This window comes from Ostrinia nubilalis (genome assembly GCF_963855985.1).
Source record: "Ostrinia nubilalis chromosome W unlocalized genomic scaffold, ilOstNubi1.1 SUPER_W_unloc_1, whole genome shotgun sequence".
Taxonomy (NCBI): domain Eukaryota; kingdom Metazoa; phylum Arthropoda; class Insecta; order Lepidoptera; family Crambidae; genus Ostrinia; species Ostrinia nubilalis.
This window is the reverse complement of record NW_026973566.1, coordinates 67,984-89,136: the sequence shown is the minus strand read 5'-3', so window position 1 is coordinate 89,136 and position 21,153 is coordinate 67,984. Positions and strand designations below refer to the sequence as shown.

The window sequence follows — 21,153 nt, the reverse complement described above, 5'->3', positions numbered from 1 at the left end:
TCCTCAAATTAGGCCCTCTATTGTCCCTATAGCTACTTAATACAAAATACCTTAACAATAAAATAAAATTTAAAATTAAAAACACAAAAATAAAATTAAATGTAGAGATTGACTCTACCTAGAGCAACGCGCTGCACGCCTTCCTGTAGGCCTAGCTGTGGGCTTATATTCACCCAAAACCCCGTCGCGCTACGACCACCAGGGACACGATTCTCATGCAATAGATATTTTTCCGTGTGATAATTCGTATACGAACTTGTCCGTTCTACTGAAAAGTTCGATTGTTTCCACAAACTCGTATTCTCAGCACCAATAGAATTATTACCATTCGAACTATCCAATCGAATGTAGCATAGACAATATGTTACGTTCCGTTTCGGCGTTTTTAAAAACGCTCTAACTTCCTTATGATAATTGCCTTTATTTAGTGAAATTAAAATACAAAATCCGTTTATTTTTATAATTTAACACGTATTATTGTATAAGTAAAATGTAGTATCACAAAATATAAAGTTTTAAAGGTTCAACTTTAAATCTTTCAATATGTGTATTGAATGTAATGAAACGTGTGAAATGGTTAATGTCACTACTGTCAGTCAATGTCATCATTGAACAAAAAAGCAGAAAACCGATTTAGTTCAAACTTGTTGATTCAGTTTTTTAAACTTACTAAATATGGAAAATAGGGCCTCAAAACAATTTGCTAGTGCGGAGCAAAAGCTCCGCCTCATTCAGCTAATTGAGGCTGACCAAGAATTAAAATCCGGGAAGTTTTCCTCGAGTTTTACAAAATCAGAGTCCAAAAAGAGATGGATTCAGATTAGTGAAGAACTCAACTCCATCACAGGAGCAAAAAAGTCTTGGGAGGGGTGGCGCAAGGTAAGTCTGTTCAGACATCCTCGACTGTATTATTGGGCAGTTTAAGTTGTGTACAAGTTGTTTATTATTTTTATTCTTTTCAGACATGGCAGGACAGAAAGGCCAATGCAAAGAAAAAATTTATCTCAATACGTCGTCAGGCCAACCTAACTGGTGGTGGTCCACCTCCTCCTCCACCTACCACGGAGGAAAACTTAACACGTAGACTGCCATGACAGTCACCGGTGACTGACAAACATGCAACCTATTCGGGCCATGTCAGTCACTGGAGCCTGACAGTGAAGCATCTAAATCAAACGACCGCAGTAGGCCGCCTGGCACGTTTAATGCGTTACTTCCTATTTATAATGACTGACGTGGCCTCCAACAAAGTATGTTCAGCATGGCCTGCAACTCTTGTACCTAAATAAAAAATTAGACAGGTTTGAATGAAAACTTTAGTAAAAACACGATAAATATTTGAAATTATTTATTTACGTTAATAAAATCACAATTTTACAATATATTCAGAATTATTATTCCGCATAATTATTAAAATTAATATTTGTGTACTAAATTAAAACATTCCAAACAAAAATGAGGCTGATTAGGGCATTGAAGACAGTAAGTTATAACTTGCTTTGTCTTTCTTCTAGCGTATATTCTGTCAAAATTATCTACATTTATTTTATAGCATCTCGAGCAATATTTTCTTACTTTTCTCACCATCCCTTCTTTTTTAGCCAACTCATGCTTTTGCCTTTTATTTCGTGTCAATGACACTTCCGGTTCGCAGTTTTCTTTACCTGATTCCGTGAGGTATTTGCATATCATTTTCCTGTAATCTACTATTCCCATTTTGGACTTCGTGGTTTCTTGATAGATTATATGAGAATTGAGCAAAGCTGTATTCAACAGCAATTCAATAGCTAGTTTTCTGTGCCACTTAACAGTTTTTCGAAGTGGTGTCGAGTAGGCAATCATCTGATCTGAAAGATCTACAGATGCTTTAGCATTATTATAATCCACCACAATTTTCGGTTTTATTATCTCGTTGCCTCTTTTGAATGTCCTCGAAAATGCAATGGAGTGTTTTGTAGATAACAAATAAACATCTCGTTTATCTTTCCACTTCATACAAGTCATTCCGTCTTCATTCTCCTTTGCTCGAAATTCTCCCTTCTTTAGGCTGCCAGTTATTACATCTTTAGGCAAGTGCTTTCGACTTTTTCGCAATGTTCCGACAAGGTGAGTGTCTTCTTTCAAAAGCTTTTTCCCCAAATCTACACTGGTATACCAGTTATCAGTAAATAGCGTATGGCCTTTCTGTAGATAGCCTTTCATTAGAGACATTACAACATTACTGGGTGTTGTATGTTCAGTTTCATCTTTTTTTCCGGAATAAACTTGAAGTTTAACTGTATAGCCGGGATTAGTGCATAGTTTGAATACTTTTATGCCATATTTGTGTCTCTTCAACTTGATGTATTGTCGGAAAATTATTCGTCCTCGAAACGGCACCAAAGACTCGTCAATACATAAATTTTCGTTAGGGTAGTAGTGAGCAGCAAAATTGTCGTTCAAAGTATCTACTAAACTTCGAATTTTGTATAAACGGTCACCAGGTGGTTGATCTTCATTGTTGGAAAAATGCACCATTCGTAGTAAAATCTCAAATCGGTTACGAGACATAACTTTTCGCGGGAAAGTTTGTGCAATCATGGGATCCGTTGACCAATAATCAGATAGTTTTGGTAATTTGACAATTCCCATCCATAAAATAAGACCAAAAAACCTTTTGATCTCATCAGTGTTTGTCTCACTCCAGCTATGTAATCGGGATCCTTTTTTTATTTGCTTTTTGGAATTAAATTTTGTAATCATTTGCGTGGCATAGCGGTTTGTTTCTATAGCTATGGTTTCAAAAACCGTATCTGTTACTAACAAACTATAAAATATTTCCGGTTTTGAATGAGCCATCAAGCTTCTCAAACTATAAGGTTTTAAACCAGAACACTCAGTAAAAGGTATAATTCGTCTTTGTTTACGTGCCGGTTCAGACCATAAATCTGATTTTTGTTCTATAATTGGTGATCTAACCTGCTGTTCCGTGTTTTCGTCTTCATCTTCACTTTCAATCACATATCTCCTCTTCCTGCTAGTGCATAAATGCAAAATCTCTTCACTTTCATCACTATATTCATGATCGTTCAACAACTGGTAATTACTTTGAGTTAACTCCTTCTCCAATTCATCTATTAGTTGCAAATCTTTTATAGACACATCAAAATCATCCATGTTTCACAAAATCAATTATAATTTGCACTTTACGGTAATTCTACAATATTTTTACGCGCACGCTTTCGCGAATCCAACGCAACTCAAAACAATCAGTACGGGGGTGAGGAGAGGGGTAAAGGGATCAAACATGCGACAAGACTCGACTCTGCACGACAGCGACACGACATTTGACAGTTGACCGACCGCAGCCGGACAGAGCGATCGTATTTACGAGGGCTCTGCGCACGAGCGATGCGACACGCACGACAGTTCCCGCCAAAACGCAGAAGCGTGATTTTGTTAGTGCCTGACAAAATGCTTGACATGGCGCTGTGATTGAAATTTATACCATTCGGGCCGCGTCAGGCACGGGTGGCTGACAGTTTTTTTTATTGTTAAAATATATCAATATAAATTGTAAAAAAATATTTTTTATCAATAACTATTCATTTTAAGCCATTACACATCGATTAGCAAAAAATTCAATTTTGGCGATTTAGTAAATTCACTTTGGCAGTCTACGTGTTAATAATAAACTGTATCGATAAAAGTTCATTGGTGGGTCACACTGATTCTCAAGAGTCATTGGTGACAATGATACAGGTGCCACCCAATATTGATTCGCAGGAATCATTGGAGACTATAGTACAGGTGGCACCCACAATTGATTCGCAGGAATCATTGGAGACTATAGAACAGGTGGCACCCACAATTGATTCGCAGGAATCATTGGTGGCAATAGTACAGGAGCCACACTCTAATGTTGAGCCAAGTGAAGCAACAAGGCAAGTAAGGCCAACCAACCAACCAAGAAGACGGAGAACTGTGGCACAAAGAAGACTTCAAGAAGGTTTGAGTGCTGCCCAAAACCTTCGTATCTGCCTCGAAGAAAAAAATAAAATTAAAAAAAAGTTTTATGAAAACTTTTTAATAATTATGGAGAAACAAACGCAGGTTTTATCAGATATTGCCAAGGCATTAAATAAGTAAAACCAAATAATAATAGTTATTTATGGGTATAATTATAATTTTAGTACATTGTTGTGTTTGAAAAGAGTTTAATTTAGCTTATTTTATTTTGTTTGAAACTTATTAAAGTGATATCAATGCATAGTGTTTTAGATCTCATTATGGTTGTGTTTAAAAATAGTTTAATAATTTAATTATATAAATAAACATGAAGACTGTAATTAAAAAATAGCTTAACAAATAAAGGTGATTTATAATTCATCATTGAAGTGATTTATAAACAACTGTAGTAATTGTAGAGCTCATGATAATTGATTTTAAAAGTTAAAAGCTCAATATTTATATACTTACCTAGTTAATTTTGTTTTAAGATTTTCCATGTGATATCAGTATAAGTATTATTTTAGACATTTAAGATTCTTACCTAAGGGTTAAAATTAAGACTGATTAATTACTAATATATGTAGACTTGATTTAAAAAATGATGAAACATACCTATTAGAATTGTTATTGAATATCATATTGTGGTTAATTTTTAAATTTAAATCTAACCAACCTAGTTAAATCAATATAGCTTTTTGGATCTTTCGACTGCTACTTACAGATTTATGAATAAAAGTCTTAAAAAATATTTAAGTTTTTATTTTTTTACAAACTTCATTCACATCCCACAAATACAGTTTGATAGGACTATTGCCACTTACAGCAGCCACTTATTACAAGAAGAAATACCATTTACAACATAAATGCAAGGGCTAGGCAAGTAAAACCAACACACTCTTGTCTTTTAAATACTTAATCCTTATTTCAAAAGGATTTTTTTGCAAATACATACTTCTCCATTTGCATAGACTATTTAAATAGTACTTACAAATCTTAAAATATTTAATTTCTATAAATATTTTAAGATTTGTAAAAATATTGAAGTTTTGCTCTTAAGTTGCCTTTCTTTATATGTCTCATAATCATTTTACCCAATAGATTATAGGTAGTGTAGGTACATTATTGATTCAGGAATAGTTCTCTGAATTAACCACACATTTTTGTATGGTGTATCTTATACATAGAAATGGGTATACAAAAATGCATAGTATTATGACCAATGTAGTGACATGCTGATATCTAGTCTAGACTTGCAAATAAATCAAATCAAAATTATCTTTGTTTTTATAGTAGACTAATTAAATTAGTACTTACAATTCGTCAATCAATCAATAAAGCACATGATTCCTATATTTGGAATACAGTCAAGTGCTCTTAAGAAGCCTATACATATCTCATTCTTTTTTTGCCCTACCAGCGCTTAAAGACAGGGTGTTGCATTACAAACTGGACTGCCGGTTTAAAAATATAAGAAAGTAGGAAGTTACAATACATTCAGAAACAAGTTACTTACCATACATTCCCATTAATAGAGTACTATAATGACAAGCATAGGAAGTATAAACAAGCATAATTAATTAAAATAATTGTTAATTATTAAATTTTGTTTAACTCGTGCCTGATTTAAAAAAAAAATTCTTGACGTTTCACCATCTCTTGATAGTGGTTGTTGAGGAATAATTCCGAGATCCTCATCCGGAGGCATGCCAGGATCAGGGACATTGTGTGCAATGCACATATTGTGCAGTACACAACATGCATTTATTATTTTGGTTGCCTTATTTGGCTTATAATGCAACACCCTGTCTTTAAGGAGGCACCTAAATCTCCCTTTCAGAACCCCGTTACATCTTTCAATCGTAGATCGTGCTTTTTTTAAAGCCTCTGAATATCTGTGTTCTGCAGATCCATCTTCGGCATGTAAAATTGGCGTAAGACACCAAGGTCGTAGTGCATATCCACTGTCTCCTGAAATAAATTGTTGTATTGTAAATTTATCAAGCGATATTTTATGTAATGGTGTATTAACAGTATAACAACAGTATGAACTTGTTGCAAGATCAAAATCCTTTTAAACATGGACTTTTAAATAATGTGTTAACATTTAATATTATTTGTACATACCTATAAGGTGATAACTTTGATGGCCACTTGTGTATAATTGTTCCATCACAGGAAGGACGTTGGAGCTATTCCAGATATATGAATCGTGTGTGCTTCCAGGGAACAGAGCATTTACATTTAATATTTTTAAGTTTGAATCACATATCTGTTGAAGAATAAAATGATTAAGTATTAATAAAATAAGTTCCAGATTAGAATATCACAGGAGTGTGTGAAAATGTTACTACATATTTACCAATTGCGCATTGATGGAGTGGTAATGCTTCCTATTTACATAGCTCCTCTCCTCAAATGGTCTTTGAGGAGGAACTATGGAAATATGGGTGCAGTCAATGCAACCAACAATCCCTGGGAACCCATAGGCAGTGTAGAAGCTGGAAACATAATAAATTGCTGTAGGTGTGCATCAACCAACCTAATAATAAGTGATTAATTGCTTATTATTAATTCCCCTGCCCCTACTTTAATATTATATGATTGATAGGCATCCAAATTTTCACTTAAGTAGATAATAATATGTAGTAAGAAAGAAGATAATCTGTCTTATTAGACTATTTCAGACAACTGTTAAAACTACAGCTAATTTTACGCCATTACCAACCTTCTCGAAATTTCATGGAGTTCTTGATGAGTACTTGGAAAACGAATCCAAGTACCAAATACATTTGGATGATTTAAAGCATCAACTATCTCCGAGATGCACCGGGAGGCAGATGGTTGCGAAATGTTTAGGCAGTTTAATTTTGCTGAAGGTGTTTGGTAGCTCCCTGTTCCAAAAAAATGCAATGCACACAACACCTGCAAGAGAGGTACGGTGGATAAAAATAAAGCACACATTATTATTATAATATTCTATGACATAGGAAGGTTACACTTTATTTTAGTTTATTTTACCTTGGTTTTTATATCAATCCGTGATCGCTGCTCAATCACTGGCTCAATAATTTGGATGAGATCAAATACAAGGCTTTTAGTGAGCCTAAAATGTTTTATAAACTGGGCATCGCTGAAGCTAAAGGGATCCAAATTTGCCGGAACTCTACGCCGCGGCGGATCCACGGTCGCTGCTTCCAACTCCTCAAGCAGGTTACCGAAGAAGTCAACGATAAATTCGTCCTCGTTCATTTTGAGCTTATAATTGGATAAAGAGAAAAACTTCCTTGATTTTTCACAGCTAAAACCAATACACAACGGGGCGGATTATGACTTTGACAGCTAATTTCGTATACGAACTCCTACTTCGAGTGGTCAGTAGCACTCGTTGCGTTCGAGTGGTGTTCGATCGAATTTTTTCGATCGTGAACTTCTCAGAATACACACACTGTGTAACAATCGAAAAAAATTCGATCTTCGAATTATTTTACGAATGTGAACTTTTTTCGATTGCATGAGAATCGTGTCCCAGGAGCGAAGTTGCGAGACTTTAAAGATTTCCAATATGGCGGCCAGAATGGCCGACGTGAACTTCGATTAAGTCTAGCTCCTGAACGGTGCGTCGCAGAGCGACGTGCGACGGGTCCCTGAAAACGCCTCCGCGAGCTCTACCCGAAAATGCTATTAGATCTACTAAAAGTAGAGTCGCGTCGGATTTGCAATTTGCCGCCTGGGTTCAGTCGGGTGGGTCGAGCCTTCAATGCTAACGAAAGCCCCGTCCCTCTACGACGCTCCTGTCCAAAGTTATGGCTTATTTTACAAAAACAAGATGGCGGCCCAAAATGGCTGCCAGATGTTAAAACGCCTGTAACTCCGGAGTCCGAGGTCGCAGAAGGTCGTGCGAGGGCTCGTTGTTCAGGTCTCAGCGTGCTCTACAATGTGGTACTACCTGCTAAAAGTGGTAGAGTCAGAAATAAGTGGCTCTACTTGCAAGTAGAGTTAGTCCGTTTTTTCGATTATGACTCTAGGATGTAATTACGGACTACTTTTTTCACCCCTGAAATAATTAACCCTAATAGTTAAAACTCTACCGGCTCTACGTAGAGTCTTGGACTCTTCACCAGATTTGTAGCTCTCGGCAAACTACGTTATTAGCCGAAAACCCCGTGTCGATAGGCCTAATGGTTGCCGAGATACAGATTTTAGAAAATTTGACCTAGTTTCGGTTTACGTAATTCGAAACCGAAAATGACCCCCCCGATTTTTGAATTTAAAATTTTGATTTTAAGAGTGTGTGTAGAGCCGGTCGAAAAAATAGCTTTAGCGTCGAGACTTTTTGAAAATTTTGTCCGGTTTCCGAAATATGACCCTCTGAATTTTTTGAAAATTTTGTTTGTTTACCTTTTTTAATTAGTAATACGCACGAAGATATATAACCAAAAATTCTAAAAATTTACCTCTTGATTCTAAATTTAATACTTTATATTTCTGGACTTTAAAATTTTCGAAAAATGCCGACCTTAATGCTTTTCAGGCCAAGTTCGTAAAACAACAGCTTTTAAAACTATTTAGCCGCTGAAAACAGTGTGTGTTACAGATTTTAAAATTTTAAAAACAAACTAATAAAACTATGGATGTAAGAGGGGGGAACCTAACCTACAGAGAGAAATGACCAAAACCAATTTTATAGGGCTTTATCTCGTGTTTATTGCCAATCAACCTATGACTAAATTACACAATCAAAGCAGACAACCTCTCAATTACGGAAGTATTAGTCGGTACAAACAAAATATCACAGTAAAGTTAGGATCGGCATGTACATATTATTAAAGGCCGGTAGATCTATTCTCATAAATAAAACACTGGATACTCATCTTTCACATTATATTGCCTTATTTTAGATACAATTCATCACTTAGCACAAAAGCGCGCGGAGTCGTCTCCGCGCGTCCCTCTATTCTGACGTTTGATTCTCGTGTGACATTGACAATACGTCAATGTCACTATGACAGCAGCTCATTGGCTATAACGATACCGCTATTTTAACGTTTTATATTTTTCACAATTAACAGTTCGGCCTTCCTGCAATTCCTTCGCCCTCGAAGGTCTGCTCTTGGCACACTTGACGCCTCGTATTGGGATCCAGCTGAGCACCTGGCTAGATCCAATCTGCCATCTCCACCACCATTCGCACCACACGCTGACCACCTTTGGTTCTGCTGAAACGAGTAATCATCACACAATACATCTATATCATCGTCACACGGTACATCTATATCATCACACAGTACATCTATATCATCATCACACAGTACATCTATGTCATCATTACACAGTACATCCATATCATCTAGAAGCTCAGCGTGCTCCTCAATCAGTAGCGCCACGCCAATGGTCATACAGACGCTATCACAATTATCTCTTCGTTCAATATTTTAGAATCAGCTGCTTCAATAATGACAATAATGTCGATCACACACATGCCATCTTAATCTAGGCACCATAGCTCATATGCCTAAAATGTTACCACCGAAGAAACTCACCCCTTTGATGCCCAATTAGGCCTTTATCCAAGGTTTCTATCAGGTTTGTTCAACCACCACAAAAATACAACTTATTGGTCCCGATAAACTCCAAATCATAGAACTGTAACCCATTCTACTTCCAAGAATGGAAATAACCCTCACTGTTGATGAGCAGTGGACTGTATGTTCGTGGGCTAGGAACCGGCATAAATCTTGAAGGCAGAGTACTTGTTGTAGACAGCTTTATTTCTTGAGTTCTTCACTTTTTCTTTTTGACCACTTTGATTTCTTAACTCGCTTCTTATCTGAATTAAACTAGTCAGCTGGAATGCCCTGCTCCCTATTTTATACCCTTTCTCTCGCGATATTGCTATCTCTGTCTCTCATGTTCTGGAATATTCAAAGCGAGAGGTCCGATGTGACCGTCTCGTTATCCTCGATCTTCCCAGTGACGAGATGCAGTGTTGCTCGATTGTCACGTCATCGTCTTTGCCTTCTCGCCGTGGCCATCCAGACTTCGGTCTTCTGAGGAACGACGGCCCTTGGAACAACAGACTCATCCTCTTCCGATGTAGGCACGTATCCCGCTCTCGACGCCACGTCGGCTACGTTCAAGTGAGTGGGTACTCAAACGCTACTCCGACGGCCTTGTCTCCTCGGTGATCTCTTCAAGTCGATGCGCTCCGTAGGGTGTATAGCGGCGGCTTCCGTTCCGCAGCCAATGCAGCACAGTTTAGGAGTCACTCCAGTAGATAGGGTCTTCTACAGGTAGCCGATGCACTTCCGTTCATGCTGCTTGTAGCTCCAACCTCGATATCGTTTGTGTCTTCACTGGAGCCTCCTGGAGCTGGAGTAGCTCCTTTCTTCGCGCGCCTGCCGCTCGGGGCGACTGCTAGCAGCCTGTCGTCGTTGCTGTTCCAGTTCCGGACATGGAAGACCGCCTTTCTGTGGTCTTCGTCCTCTTGAAAAATCACTTCTTTGCTTGCTCGATGTCGTTGAAGCTTTCCACGAAGTCAGCACTACAGCGCCCGGCGTATGCCTTTCTCAGTAGGTTCTCCATTTGCTCATGATACTGCCTCTTTTCTTCGGTATTATTCAGAATTAATTTAGAACATTGTGAACTCCTAATGACGTAATTATAATGAAGTTATACAATGCAATACAAATAAAATAAATACTATTGGACTTAAATGATTTATGGGATTGGTTATGATTCTTTTAACATTTTCTCTTTAAACCCACACAGATAAGGCCATTCCACACAGTTTGCGCCTCGCCACACAGCCCTATGATGTCGCTACACAAGCCAAAACATCATAGTTCATGATGTCTCCCACACAAGACACGACATCTTCACAATGAAGAATGTTCACTAATTTTGTTTTTTAGCTTTCTGTATTCTCTGTTAAAAATAAAAAATACACGTGAAAGAATTATTTCGATACGTCAATTAGTTTCCAAGATATTGAATTTTAAAAGTGCGGGCGGCGGCCGGCCCGCCATTTTATGCGCGTGACGTCATATTACAGTGACTGGCTCATATTTTTATGGACGGAATCTTGCAAGCTGAATGAAGACCCACTTCCGGGAAACCGATTAAGCTGAAATTTCGCAAACACATGTGATTTGGATGACCATGCAATATTATGATGACATGGAGCTGATCTGATGATGGAGCTGGAAGGTGGTAACTTTCGCACAGTCCAGCAGTATACCACACAATATAGGCCAATGCTAATGACCAATTATAAGCATTTATTTCTATTCAAAACACATCACTCTCTTATTTACCATTATTAATAATAACTTTTTGCTTAAGGCTGCTAACGGCAGTTGGGAAGTTCTAAAGTCTAGCAGTAGACTGTAGCTAATTAATTATTAAAATCTGTTCACACTCAAGTTATTTGTATGCAATTTCATGCCAATGACAAGAATAAGCACAGTTAAACAACCAAGCCGCAGTGGCACTGCTAGTCTCAGCCCAACCCTTGCAATAAAACATTAATTCAACTCACTTCACTCACCAAATATCACAGCTGATGCCTTTTGTATTGCATTACCTTCTGTCCAACTTCAAATCACTTATGTGGAGTACCCTTGCTCAGTGTTAAGCTTCACTCTGGTATTGTGCTTGACTGATTTGCTCACCACAGGGCCAACCCGCAGACAGATAAGTCACCACATCTAAAACTCAAGTCAAATCTAAAAATATGCACACACAACATGCTACAACCAATAACCTTTTTATTAACCAGCTAACAAATAACCTCAAGATTAAAATCATTTTCACCATGTGAGAATAACCAACAATAATGCCTGGTTCACAAGAATACTCTTTAAGTTAAATGTACCACATTCTTTTTTTTTTGTAATAATAATAATAATTGGATAAATTTTAATCACCCACACTAATTGTCAATTTTAGTAATACAACCCAAATGACTACTGGCAGTAGAAATTATTTGATAAGTTGGAGAAATTCAATATTAACATTATCCTTACTCAAATATAGCTTCATGTAACATAATATTGTGTCTTGCATCTACAGTAATCAGGAGTACACACACAATAATTATGTTTCACAATAATTGAAGTATCAATCACTATACGTTACGTTTTACATTTTTATGAGTATAATCTTATTGTAAGTGCGTGAATATAAATCTACGTGCTCTTAGTTCTTTATGGTTAATTTTAAGTGTCTTACTTATTTTTATATCTAACATCGTAGGTAATTATCCAAAAGTTATTTATAGTAACCCCCATGTTGGTACCCGCTGAAAACCAGCTTCGTGACTTGACGACTTGTGTCATGTCACGATTTTCGCTGAGCGGGCGCCTTTTCAGCATGGCTCAATAATTTAACCTCTGTACATGTATACATATAAATGTTAATGCTGAATAAAGGTATTCTATTCTATTCTATTCTATTCTATAAGAATACCAAAAATCCCCATGTTCAATGATATAACTGGCTGCTTTACTTAATTTCAATTAGCTAAATGTTTTAAGTTATTTCATCTTAAGGGCAGATATGTACCATCCTAGACTGCATCCCACTTAACATCAGGTGCGATTGTGGTCAAATACCTGCCTTGTTATGCATAAAAAAAAAAATCTTGTAGTATTTACTCAACATCAAGAAAGAAACATCATGATACTAAAACTGGTTTACACAACACAGATCTTAGCTTCAATTTACTTTATTAAAACTAATATTAATTCTTCTCTAAAATAATGGCATGAATACCAAACTTATTTAATTAATCTCACCATATTCTATCTATTCTTTATAGATTTTAAATCTCAACAGGTTATTCTTCGCAGAATGTAAACATGAACAAATGAACACCGTTCAATTTAATTTGATTTACTATAAAATAGTATGTCAGGCATTGCAATTAAAGTGAGCACATACCATAGCTTTCACATACATTCCTGGCATTATTAGTAAATACTGACAATACCTATAACATTTGTTGCATCATTCACTTCCATGCATTATTTTGCTCAAAAGGAAATGTGTTAATATTGTTGCTGTTAGAATATTCGATTGTAATAATGAATCGTACCTGCTCAGGGGCCATCGTTAGTCAAATTGTTCACCACTTACGTGAACACAAGCCAAGTTACGGAGGGAGTATCTTCATAAATTGCGTCCATAATTTCTCGTACTTAAATACTTTTCTGCATCTCACACAGTTGTCAGCGTGGTTTCCTTGACATTCTCTCTTCATCATATTCATTTATAATCATAGAATCGTGGGCGTTTTGTGATAACATTCGTGACAAATAACACGAAACATTGGTCACCTGGAACACTTTGAAATCACGTTACTATCATAGGTTTCAGATCTCACTTCTGAACTATTAAAGGCCGGTAGATCTATTCTCATAAATAAAACACTGGATACTCATCTTTCACATTATATTGCCTTATTTTAGATACAATTCATCACTTAGCACAAAAGCGCGCGGAGTCGTCGCCGCGCGTCCCTCTATTCTGACGTTTGATTCTCGTGTGACATTGACAATACGTCAATGTCACTATGACAGCAGCTCATTGGCTATAACGATACCGCTATTTTAACGTTTTATATTTTTCACAATTAACAATATGAACAATACTTAATGACAGACAATACTAATTGCATTGATTAATGAATCTTATGACAAAGCGTCATTTTAACATTTGAAGCAAAATGAGGATCGGTATATGCATTTGAGCCGGATCCAATGGTAAACTATACAATGAGGATCAGTACTGTTATAGAAAATGCAATAAAACTAGTATCTACGTTAATCTTTAAGACATAAGAAAGATATATCTTTTTGAATTATCCAAATCGGATCATTACTTACGAAGATATTAAGTAATAAACATAGGCCGTTTTTGCCGCTAAAAGTCAACGTACGCAGGACCGCGTGACGTCGCTATATCCGAATCGAGCGCAGCCGGCGTACTATTGGGATGGAAAATATTTTTTTCCAGCTAAACTATCAGTTTTAGAAAAAAACTTTTAATAACATTTATTCATCAAAATAAAGTAACCTATCGACCAGTAATTTTTAAAAATAAAAATTGTGAAAAATAAGCATCGCTATGTCCAAAAACCACATTTTCATAGGATTCGATGCAATGCGGAGACGCGGTTGGGGTGAGTGTAACTTAATGATTGTTTGTATTGAACATAATAATACATAATATGATGCTAATACCACAAAATATAACAGAAGGTAAACTCATGTATGTACCTCGCTTTGCATACCTCTCTCGCTCGCACGCTCGGCCGTCGCGCTAGGGTTGTCTTGTCATGTGTTGCGTTTATTTCGATAAGATAGAAAAATGTTACTCTTAATACTATGCAAGAAAGACAATAACAAATATCCACGTATACTTATTTATATTTAGTACGTTATTATAGTAATAGTTTGCAAACAAATACACGAGAAGGAAGTAGTATTTAGTTGAGTGACACTATTATCCAACTAATATTATAAATGCGAAAGTTTGGATGTCTGGATGTTTGTTGCTCTTTCACGCAAAAACTACTGAACGGATTTTGATGTAACTTTACAGTATTATTGTTTATAACCCTGAATAACATATAGGCTATAATTTATGACGATCTGTGACAAACTAAATTTCACGCGGGTGAAGTCGCGGGCAAAAGCTAGTTATCCAATAATTATTCCTAAAACCTCTCTAAAACAATTTGATATTCCTAATAATTGAGTTGGCTTTCAATTTCAATTGAAATTCAAATAAATAACTTACTTACCTCCCCGAATCAACTGGTAATTTAAAAAATGAAAATTCGGTATTTAATGATGAGTTTAAGCAACCAAATACCGAACAATTATAATACGACTTTTTCTGTTCACTCATTTTCGTCAATTTCGCAAAACAAAATAATATCACAGGCGGTTGACCGGCGCGTGACTCAAGCGAACCACAGCGAACGTGTGGCGAACGTCTGTCGCGCCACGTCGCGCTCGCATTCGTCCAAGACAGTCTTGCTAGAGCGGTGTCTATGTGTGCGTGGCTCGAGCGCGTTTAGTATGGAGTTTGTCTTCTGTTATATTTTGTGCTAATACCCAGTTTCTGGCCTGGGGGGGGGGGATAAGTCATACCCAGCTTATAGCCTGGGGGGAGGGGCAAGCCTTACCCAGCTTCTGGCCTTGGTGGGAGGGGGGGAAAGGCAAGTCATACCCGTTTTCTGGCCTGGGGGGGGGGGCAAGCCTTACCCAGCTTCTGGCATTGGTGGGAGGGGGGGAGAGGCAAGTCATACCCAGTTTCTGGCCTGGGGGGGGTAAATCATACCCAGCTTCTGGCCGAGGGGGAGTCATACCTAGCTTATGCTTATGGGCTGGGGGGAGGGGCTAGCCTTACCCAGCTTCTGGCCTGGGGGGAGGGGGGGGTTCAAGTCATACCCAGTTTCTGGCATTTCTGTCATGGGGGGGTGTCATACCCAGCTTCTGGCCGAAGGGGAGTCATATCCAGCTTATGCTTATGGCCTGGGGGGAGGGGCAAGTCTTAACCAGCTTCTGGCCTGGGGGGAGGGGGAGGGGTCAAGTCATACCCAGTTTCGGGCCTGGGGGGGGGGGGGGGGGGGGGTGTAAATCATATCCAACTTCTGGCCGAGGGGGAAGTCATGCCCAGCTTATGACCTGCGGAGAGGAGGGGGGCGGGGGAGTCATACCCAGCTTCTAGGCTAAAGATTAAATAGATTTCCAGGAGGGAGCAGCTGTCCTTTCCTGCAGCAGCTGGCCCGCCCATGGGAACGGCGAATAGATAGGTAGGTACGTTGGTTTAACTCAGAAAAACAAAATAACAGGTAGGTATTGCGTGTACATCGAAATGATCTTCATAGCAATGTCTTGTAGCCTAGGCAAAGTGTATCTGCCTCAGCTATACCCACCGCCGTCTTAAACTAAGCTGGGGCCCTTGGGCATACCAGAATTAGAGGCCCTTTTGGAAAGTAAAAAACGCTAATCATAGATAGATAGAATATTCTTTATTGCACACAAAACAAAGATTACAGAATTTAATGAAACAAAATGCAATGGTACAACACAGGCGGTCTTATCGCTAAGAGCGATCTCTTCCAGACAACCTTTGGGGAGAGGAAAGTGTACATAGAAATGGGTACGGAAAAACAGTGCAAATAAGGAAAAATAAAGAGAGAAAAAAAAACAACATAATAGATGTATACAATATACTACATATACTTACATACCTACTTACATAATACATACAATAAATACCAACCTACAATAAAATATAATACATAAATATTTAATATTTTTGAAATACAATGAGAATAAAAAGCAATAGAACCCAAAAATAGACCATGAGAAGGAATTTAGTACTCATTTCAATTTAGTAATCATACTAACATTTTAAAAATAAGTTTAATCATTTATTATAGAAAACCAAATACAGTATGATTTTATAAATACGTCATTAATGATATTCGAATGCTGCTGTTTTTTGGTTCTGATTACGATAATGGTTTCTTTCGGGATTTCTGTTGAGCAAAATCTTCTATTATATCATTAAAGTCAATGTTTTGAAGGATAACACTTTCAATGCACATAATTGACAAATTACTTAGTCGTTCTTGTAACATTGTTGTTCGCAATTCATTTTTTATTCTCTTAAGCTGCGAAAATGACCGCTCTCCACTGCAATTAGTAACCATCAAGCAAAGGAATATTCTTGTAGCAATTTCTACGTTTGGAAAAGTTTCTTCCAGTTTATCTGCTTTTATTAAGTTATGTAAGGTTGAGATATTTAAATCCGCCGATTGCTTTGCTATGTTTTTTAAATATTGACTTAAAAATGAAAACATTCTGTTTTGAACTCATCTGCATTTATGTCTTCATGATAAAATTTTGCAAATTCTTTACATTTTTTGGTCAACTCATCAGATTCTATTATTGTTAACTGACAAAGAAAACTAAATCGACTATCAATTTCTTGGTATGCTGCAGAACGTTTTTTTAAATGAGTAATTAATGTGTCAATTATGGGAATGAAAGTATCTACACGAAACTTTTCTTTGCCTCTCAACTGTGCCGTCTCTGATGATCCTTCAAAAAAAGTGATGCGTGTGCTGCGAAATCTTTTTCTTTCAAATGTGTCTTTGTAGTCAGCATATGGATTTTTTTCTTTAGCAGCCGTTTCGTACTGATCAAAATTATCGCGTGCGGTATTGGCATAACTGATCAGAGACTCGTAAAGTTTCGTTACAACGTCCATGGTCATAGTGCTATTCTGTAAACTTAGACTTGTTTTATTCATAATTCCCAAAAGATCATTCCATATTTCAGTTAGAAGAGCAGTCTCAAATTTTTCCATTTTTTTTGCAAGGCTTTGGGCTTCCTTTCTAATGTCTCCTGGTTGATTAATGTCACTCGCGATTGAACACAATGCTTCAGAAATATTTAAATAACCATTTTGCAAAGCATTAATAGCATTAGCACGTGCAGACCATCTAGTTTCCGAAAGAGACTTCAAGACTCTATTTGCACCTAAATGCTCTGTCAAAATTTTCCATCGTTTTGTCGAAGCCGAAAAAAAATTAAACAATTTTTGTACAAATTGAAAGAATGTTACTGCTTCAGTAACACACTCAACAGCCTGAACACCCACTAAATTTAGCGAATGTGCCGCACATGGAACGTAAATCGCAAATTCGCAAACTTCTTTTATTCTTGACTGAACACCAGAGTACTTTCCAGACATATTTGACGCATTGTCGTAGCTCTGCCCGCGACAATCTTTTATAGAAATATCAAGTCTTTCAAAAAAGTTTAAAATGGTATCTGCTATATATTGCGCATTATGTTCATCCATAGGCAAAAATTGCAAAAATCTCTCAATAGGCTGTCCGTCTTTTACGTATCTAACTATGAAAGTCAGTTGGTCAACGTGGGACAGATCTGGTGTAGAATCTACGCTAATAGAGTAGTACTTTGCTGTTTTAAGTTCATTGACAATGGTTTTCAAAACTTGCTGTCCCATTAAATTAATAAATTCGTTACAAATATTTGCCGATAAATATGATGTACTTCCTTTTCCACGATTTCCGCAGTTTTGTATGTGATCAGCAAGAAAAGGATCAAACTCACTAATCAGTTCTAAGCATCCCAAATAATTCCCATTATTTTGCGATCCTAATGTCTCATTATCACCGAGAAAAGCAAGACCTCTTGAAGCCAAAAATTTCACTACTGCAACAATCCTCTTAAGTACATTCTTCCAATAGTTAATTTCTCTATTATATTGGTACAGCAACTCAGTATCAATTCGTCCAGTAGTTTTCATTCTTGCAACATAATTCATCATAAATTCCCTGTGCTGTAAACTGTTCTCATGCTCTATCAATAAGTTACTTATATGCTTCCAATCTTTATATCCATTAGGAGAACTTAAATTATGTCCAGCACCAGTAGTGGTATTAAATAGACGGCAGCAATAACAGTATACAGATTTCTTTGCTGGTGAATAAAGAAGCCATTTTCTTTCTAAAGACTCACCATTCGTCAATTTACGAATAAAAATATTTTTTGTCAAGCATCTTGTTTTTGTTCTACCATTTGAATCTGGAAAACTAGTAGAAGTTTCGGAGAAGTCACTGTTTATATTTTGGAAAAACTCTGGCCCTTTTCGAATCCAAATATCACGGACTTTTTCCGGTAAAATGTCGTCACAGTAAGTACCCGGGTCAGGAGACACAGATACATTCTCTAAGCTTGCAGTTATTAATTCACAGTAAGTTGAAGTCGATGGTTTAGCATCTGATGTGTGATTGTCATTTTCGTCACACGTAACCTCTTTTTCCTGGTAACATTCAGAGGTACTTTTGTCTTGCGGTGATGAGAATGAATAATCTCTCGGCTTATTTGTTTCTTCCACCGTAAAAAATGAAGTGAGTTTTGGAAGTTTTTCCGTTATTTCTTTTTGAGCTATAATTTTTTTTCTTTTTTGTGAACCACTTAAATATGTTCTTTTCGACATAATAAAATAATGTTTAAACGAACGACAAACGAACAAATCGAAACTTTTGTTTGTCTTACTCAATTTTAAATATTAAATGAAACAAAATAACCCCACTCACTCATAACAGACTGAAAGTTTAATACATCATTCAGGGATTCCCATTCCCCTGACCATAGACAATGTCGTTTATGTTAGGCCTTGTTTAGACGGTGCAGCTTGACTTTGGAATCGGAGTGATTGCGTGAGTGATCGCTAGATGGTGTTCTTAGTAAATTAGGTAGGATGCGTTCGGAAATATTATTAATTTGTACAGTAGGAATCATAGAGAAAAGTAATACATAGGAAATAGAGAACCCTCTCTGTCAAATTTTTGAACCTACTAATTGACAGCCTGGTGTTAAATTCCCTGTACTTAACCTACGTACGTAACGCTCACATACATACATAGTACACGCACACATACATACATAAAGTCCACGCACACATACACACAGTTCACGCACACATAGGCCCTCATAACCTTCAAAGAATTATTGTTTTTATGATGTACAATGTAGATTTTTTTCAAATCCATTATTTTGAAAATATGTATCTTTATGGTGTACGTATTGTATTATTTTCAAAACAATGGATTTGGAAAAATTCTACATTGCACATGGAAATGCAAATAAGTAAACAAAAACTTTTGAATTTAATAATTTTACTTTATTTATGAACACACATATTATATATATGTCGCAGGCAAATTGTATGATTCCGCATTTTACAAACGGCGTCGTCAATTTACAAACGCTCGCTGTTCTATGAAATGCCGAAGGCAAATTGGCAACTCGTTCAATTGATAAAATTTCGACTATGATTGTTGCAATAGGGTGACCATCATAAAACACCATGTTGGACAAATCAGACATAATTTCAGAAATCAGGTAGGTATCTATTCAAGTAAAACAAACCTAAAATACTTGCTACTCCTAAAGTAATTAAAATATTTTTGAAACAAAAACAACACTAGACTAATTTAAACTATTGACGTACCTATAGTAGGTACATAAAAATATGACATTAAATAAGTTTCGATACTCAGTCCTTTAGATAAGTCTTACATTTTAATTATACCAAGAAGAAGTCTAGAAGACATAACACAATATTTTTTATACCAATATATTCCGCAGCAGTCCTCCGAGCACCAGATTCCATTGTCACCTTAGCGTGTTTTACGTGCCGGATAACCTCAAAAACTATTTTATTCTTCCATAGCTTTTTCACTGCTCCTATTTGCGAATCGTAAAATTTTCTTAATTCACTAAGTACAGTAAATGTCTTTTTTTTGTGAAAAGTCCTTTGAATACGTAGAATTTGCACTGTTTTCTGTATCACAACACCACTATCCGACGCCATTTTTCTTGTTTTGATTAGCAACGCCTCGCGTGGTGAGAAAAAGAACTAAATACTTCAATTTGCCGCGGCATTTTGTAAACAGCGATTGAATTGGCTATTAAATGTTTTGGCATATTATAAAGTGCCGAGGCAATTTACATTTTGCCTTCGGCATTTCATAGAACAGCGAACGTTTGTGAATTGACGACGCCGTTTGTAAAATGCGGAATCATACAATTTGCCTGCGACATATACACCAAAAGCGTCTTTTCGCAAAGTTTTCAACAACACTAAAAAAGCATTTGCACATTGAGAAAACTCAGATCACTTGTGAACATAACAGAAAGTTTCTTCGCGATTCACGAAGGAACGAACAAAACTCCGATGAACCAGAACAGCAGCAGGTACGAAGGAATGAACTTGAATTTGACTCGACGACTCTTCAATACTTTAATAGGGCCACAGAAAACTTAAATGATGGCTAAGAAAACAAGAATGCATTTAACATAACAAAAACAACACCGGCCATTTTGGAGGAAAAACAAAGTTGCCATATGTTAAATAGTAATTTCTACTACTCTATTATGTAAATTATACCAAAAATGTCAATGTTCAGTTTTAAATTAAAACAAATTAATTTCATTTAAAAAAAGTTTTCACATTGTAATTAACAATATTCTCAAATATATTTTAATTAAGAAAAAAATGAAAATATGAAGGAAACAGGAGCAGCGACATCTAGAGCGTTTTAGGGTA

The 21,153-nt window shown here is 36.7% G+C and overlaps 1 protein-coding gene across 1 annotated transcript; it reads right to left on the bottom strand.

Moving 5' to 3' along the window:
* Nucleotides 1-4,927: 4,927 nt before the first annotated feature.
* LOC135087281 (putative nuclease HARBI1) lies at nucleotides 4,928-7,514 on the bottom strand. The gene is made up of 5 exons (XM_063982088.1): nucleotides 7,009-7,514; nucleotides 6,716-6,912; nucleotides 6,350-6,488; nucleotides 6,115-6,259; nucleotides 4,928-5,958 (listed from the first exon to the last, which is right to left on the bottom strand). The coding sequence occupies exons 1-5, from the start codon at nucleotides 7,237-7,239 to the stop codon at nucleotides 5,564-5,566; spliced, it is 1,107 nt and encodes a 368-aa protein (XP_063838158.1). The 5' UTR covers nucleotides 7,240-7,514; the 3' UTR covers nucleotides 4,928-5,563.
* Nucleotides 7,515-21,153: the final 13,639 nt, after the last annotated feature.

Bases quoted from the DNA above. Each gene is read 5' to 3' on its own strand.
- LOC135087281 (XM_063982088.1), bottom strand. From the start codon at position 7,239: ATGAACGAGGACGAATTTATCGTTGACTTCTTCGGTAACCTGCTTGAG. The intron at 6,913-7,008 runs GTAAAATAAACT...CCTCTCTTGCAG, and splicing joins GGATTGATATAAAAACCAAG to GTGTTGTGTGCATTGCATTT. The intron at 6,260-6,349 runs GTAAATATGTAG...ATTCTTCAACAG, and splicing joins ACTCCATCAATGCGCAATTG to ATATGTGATTCAAACTTAAA.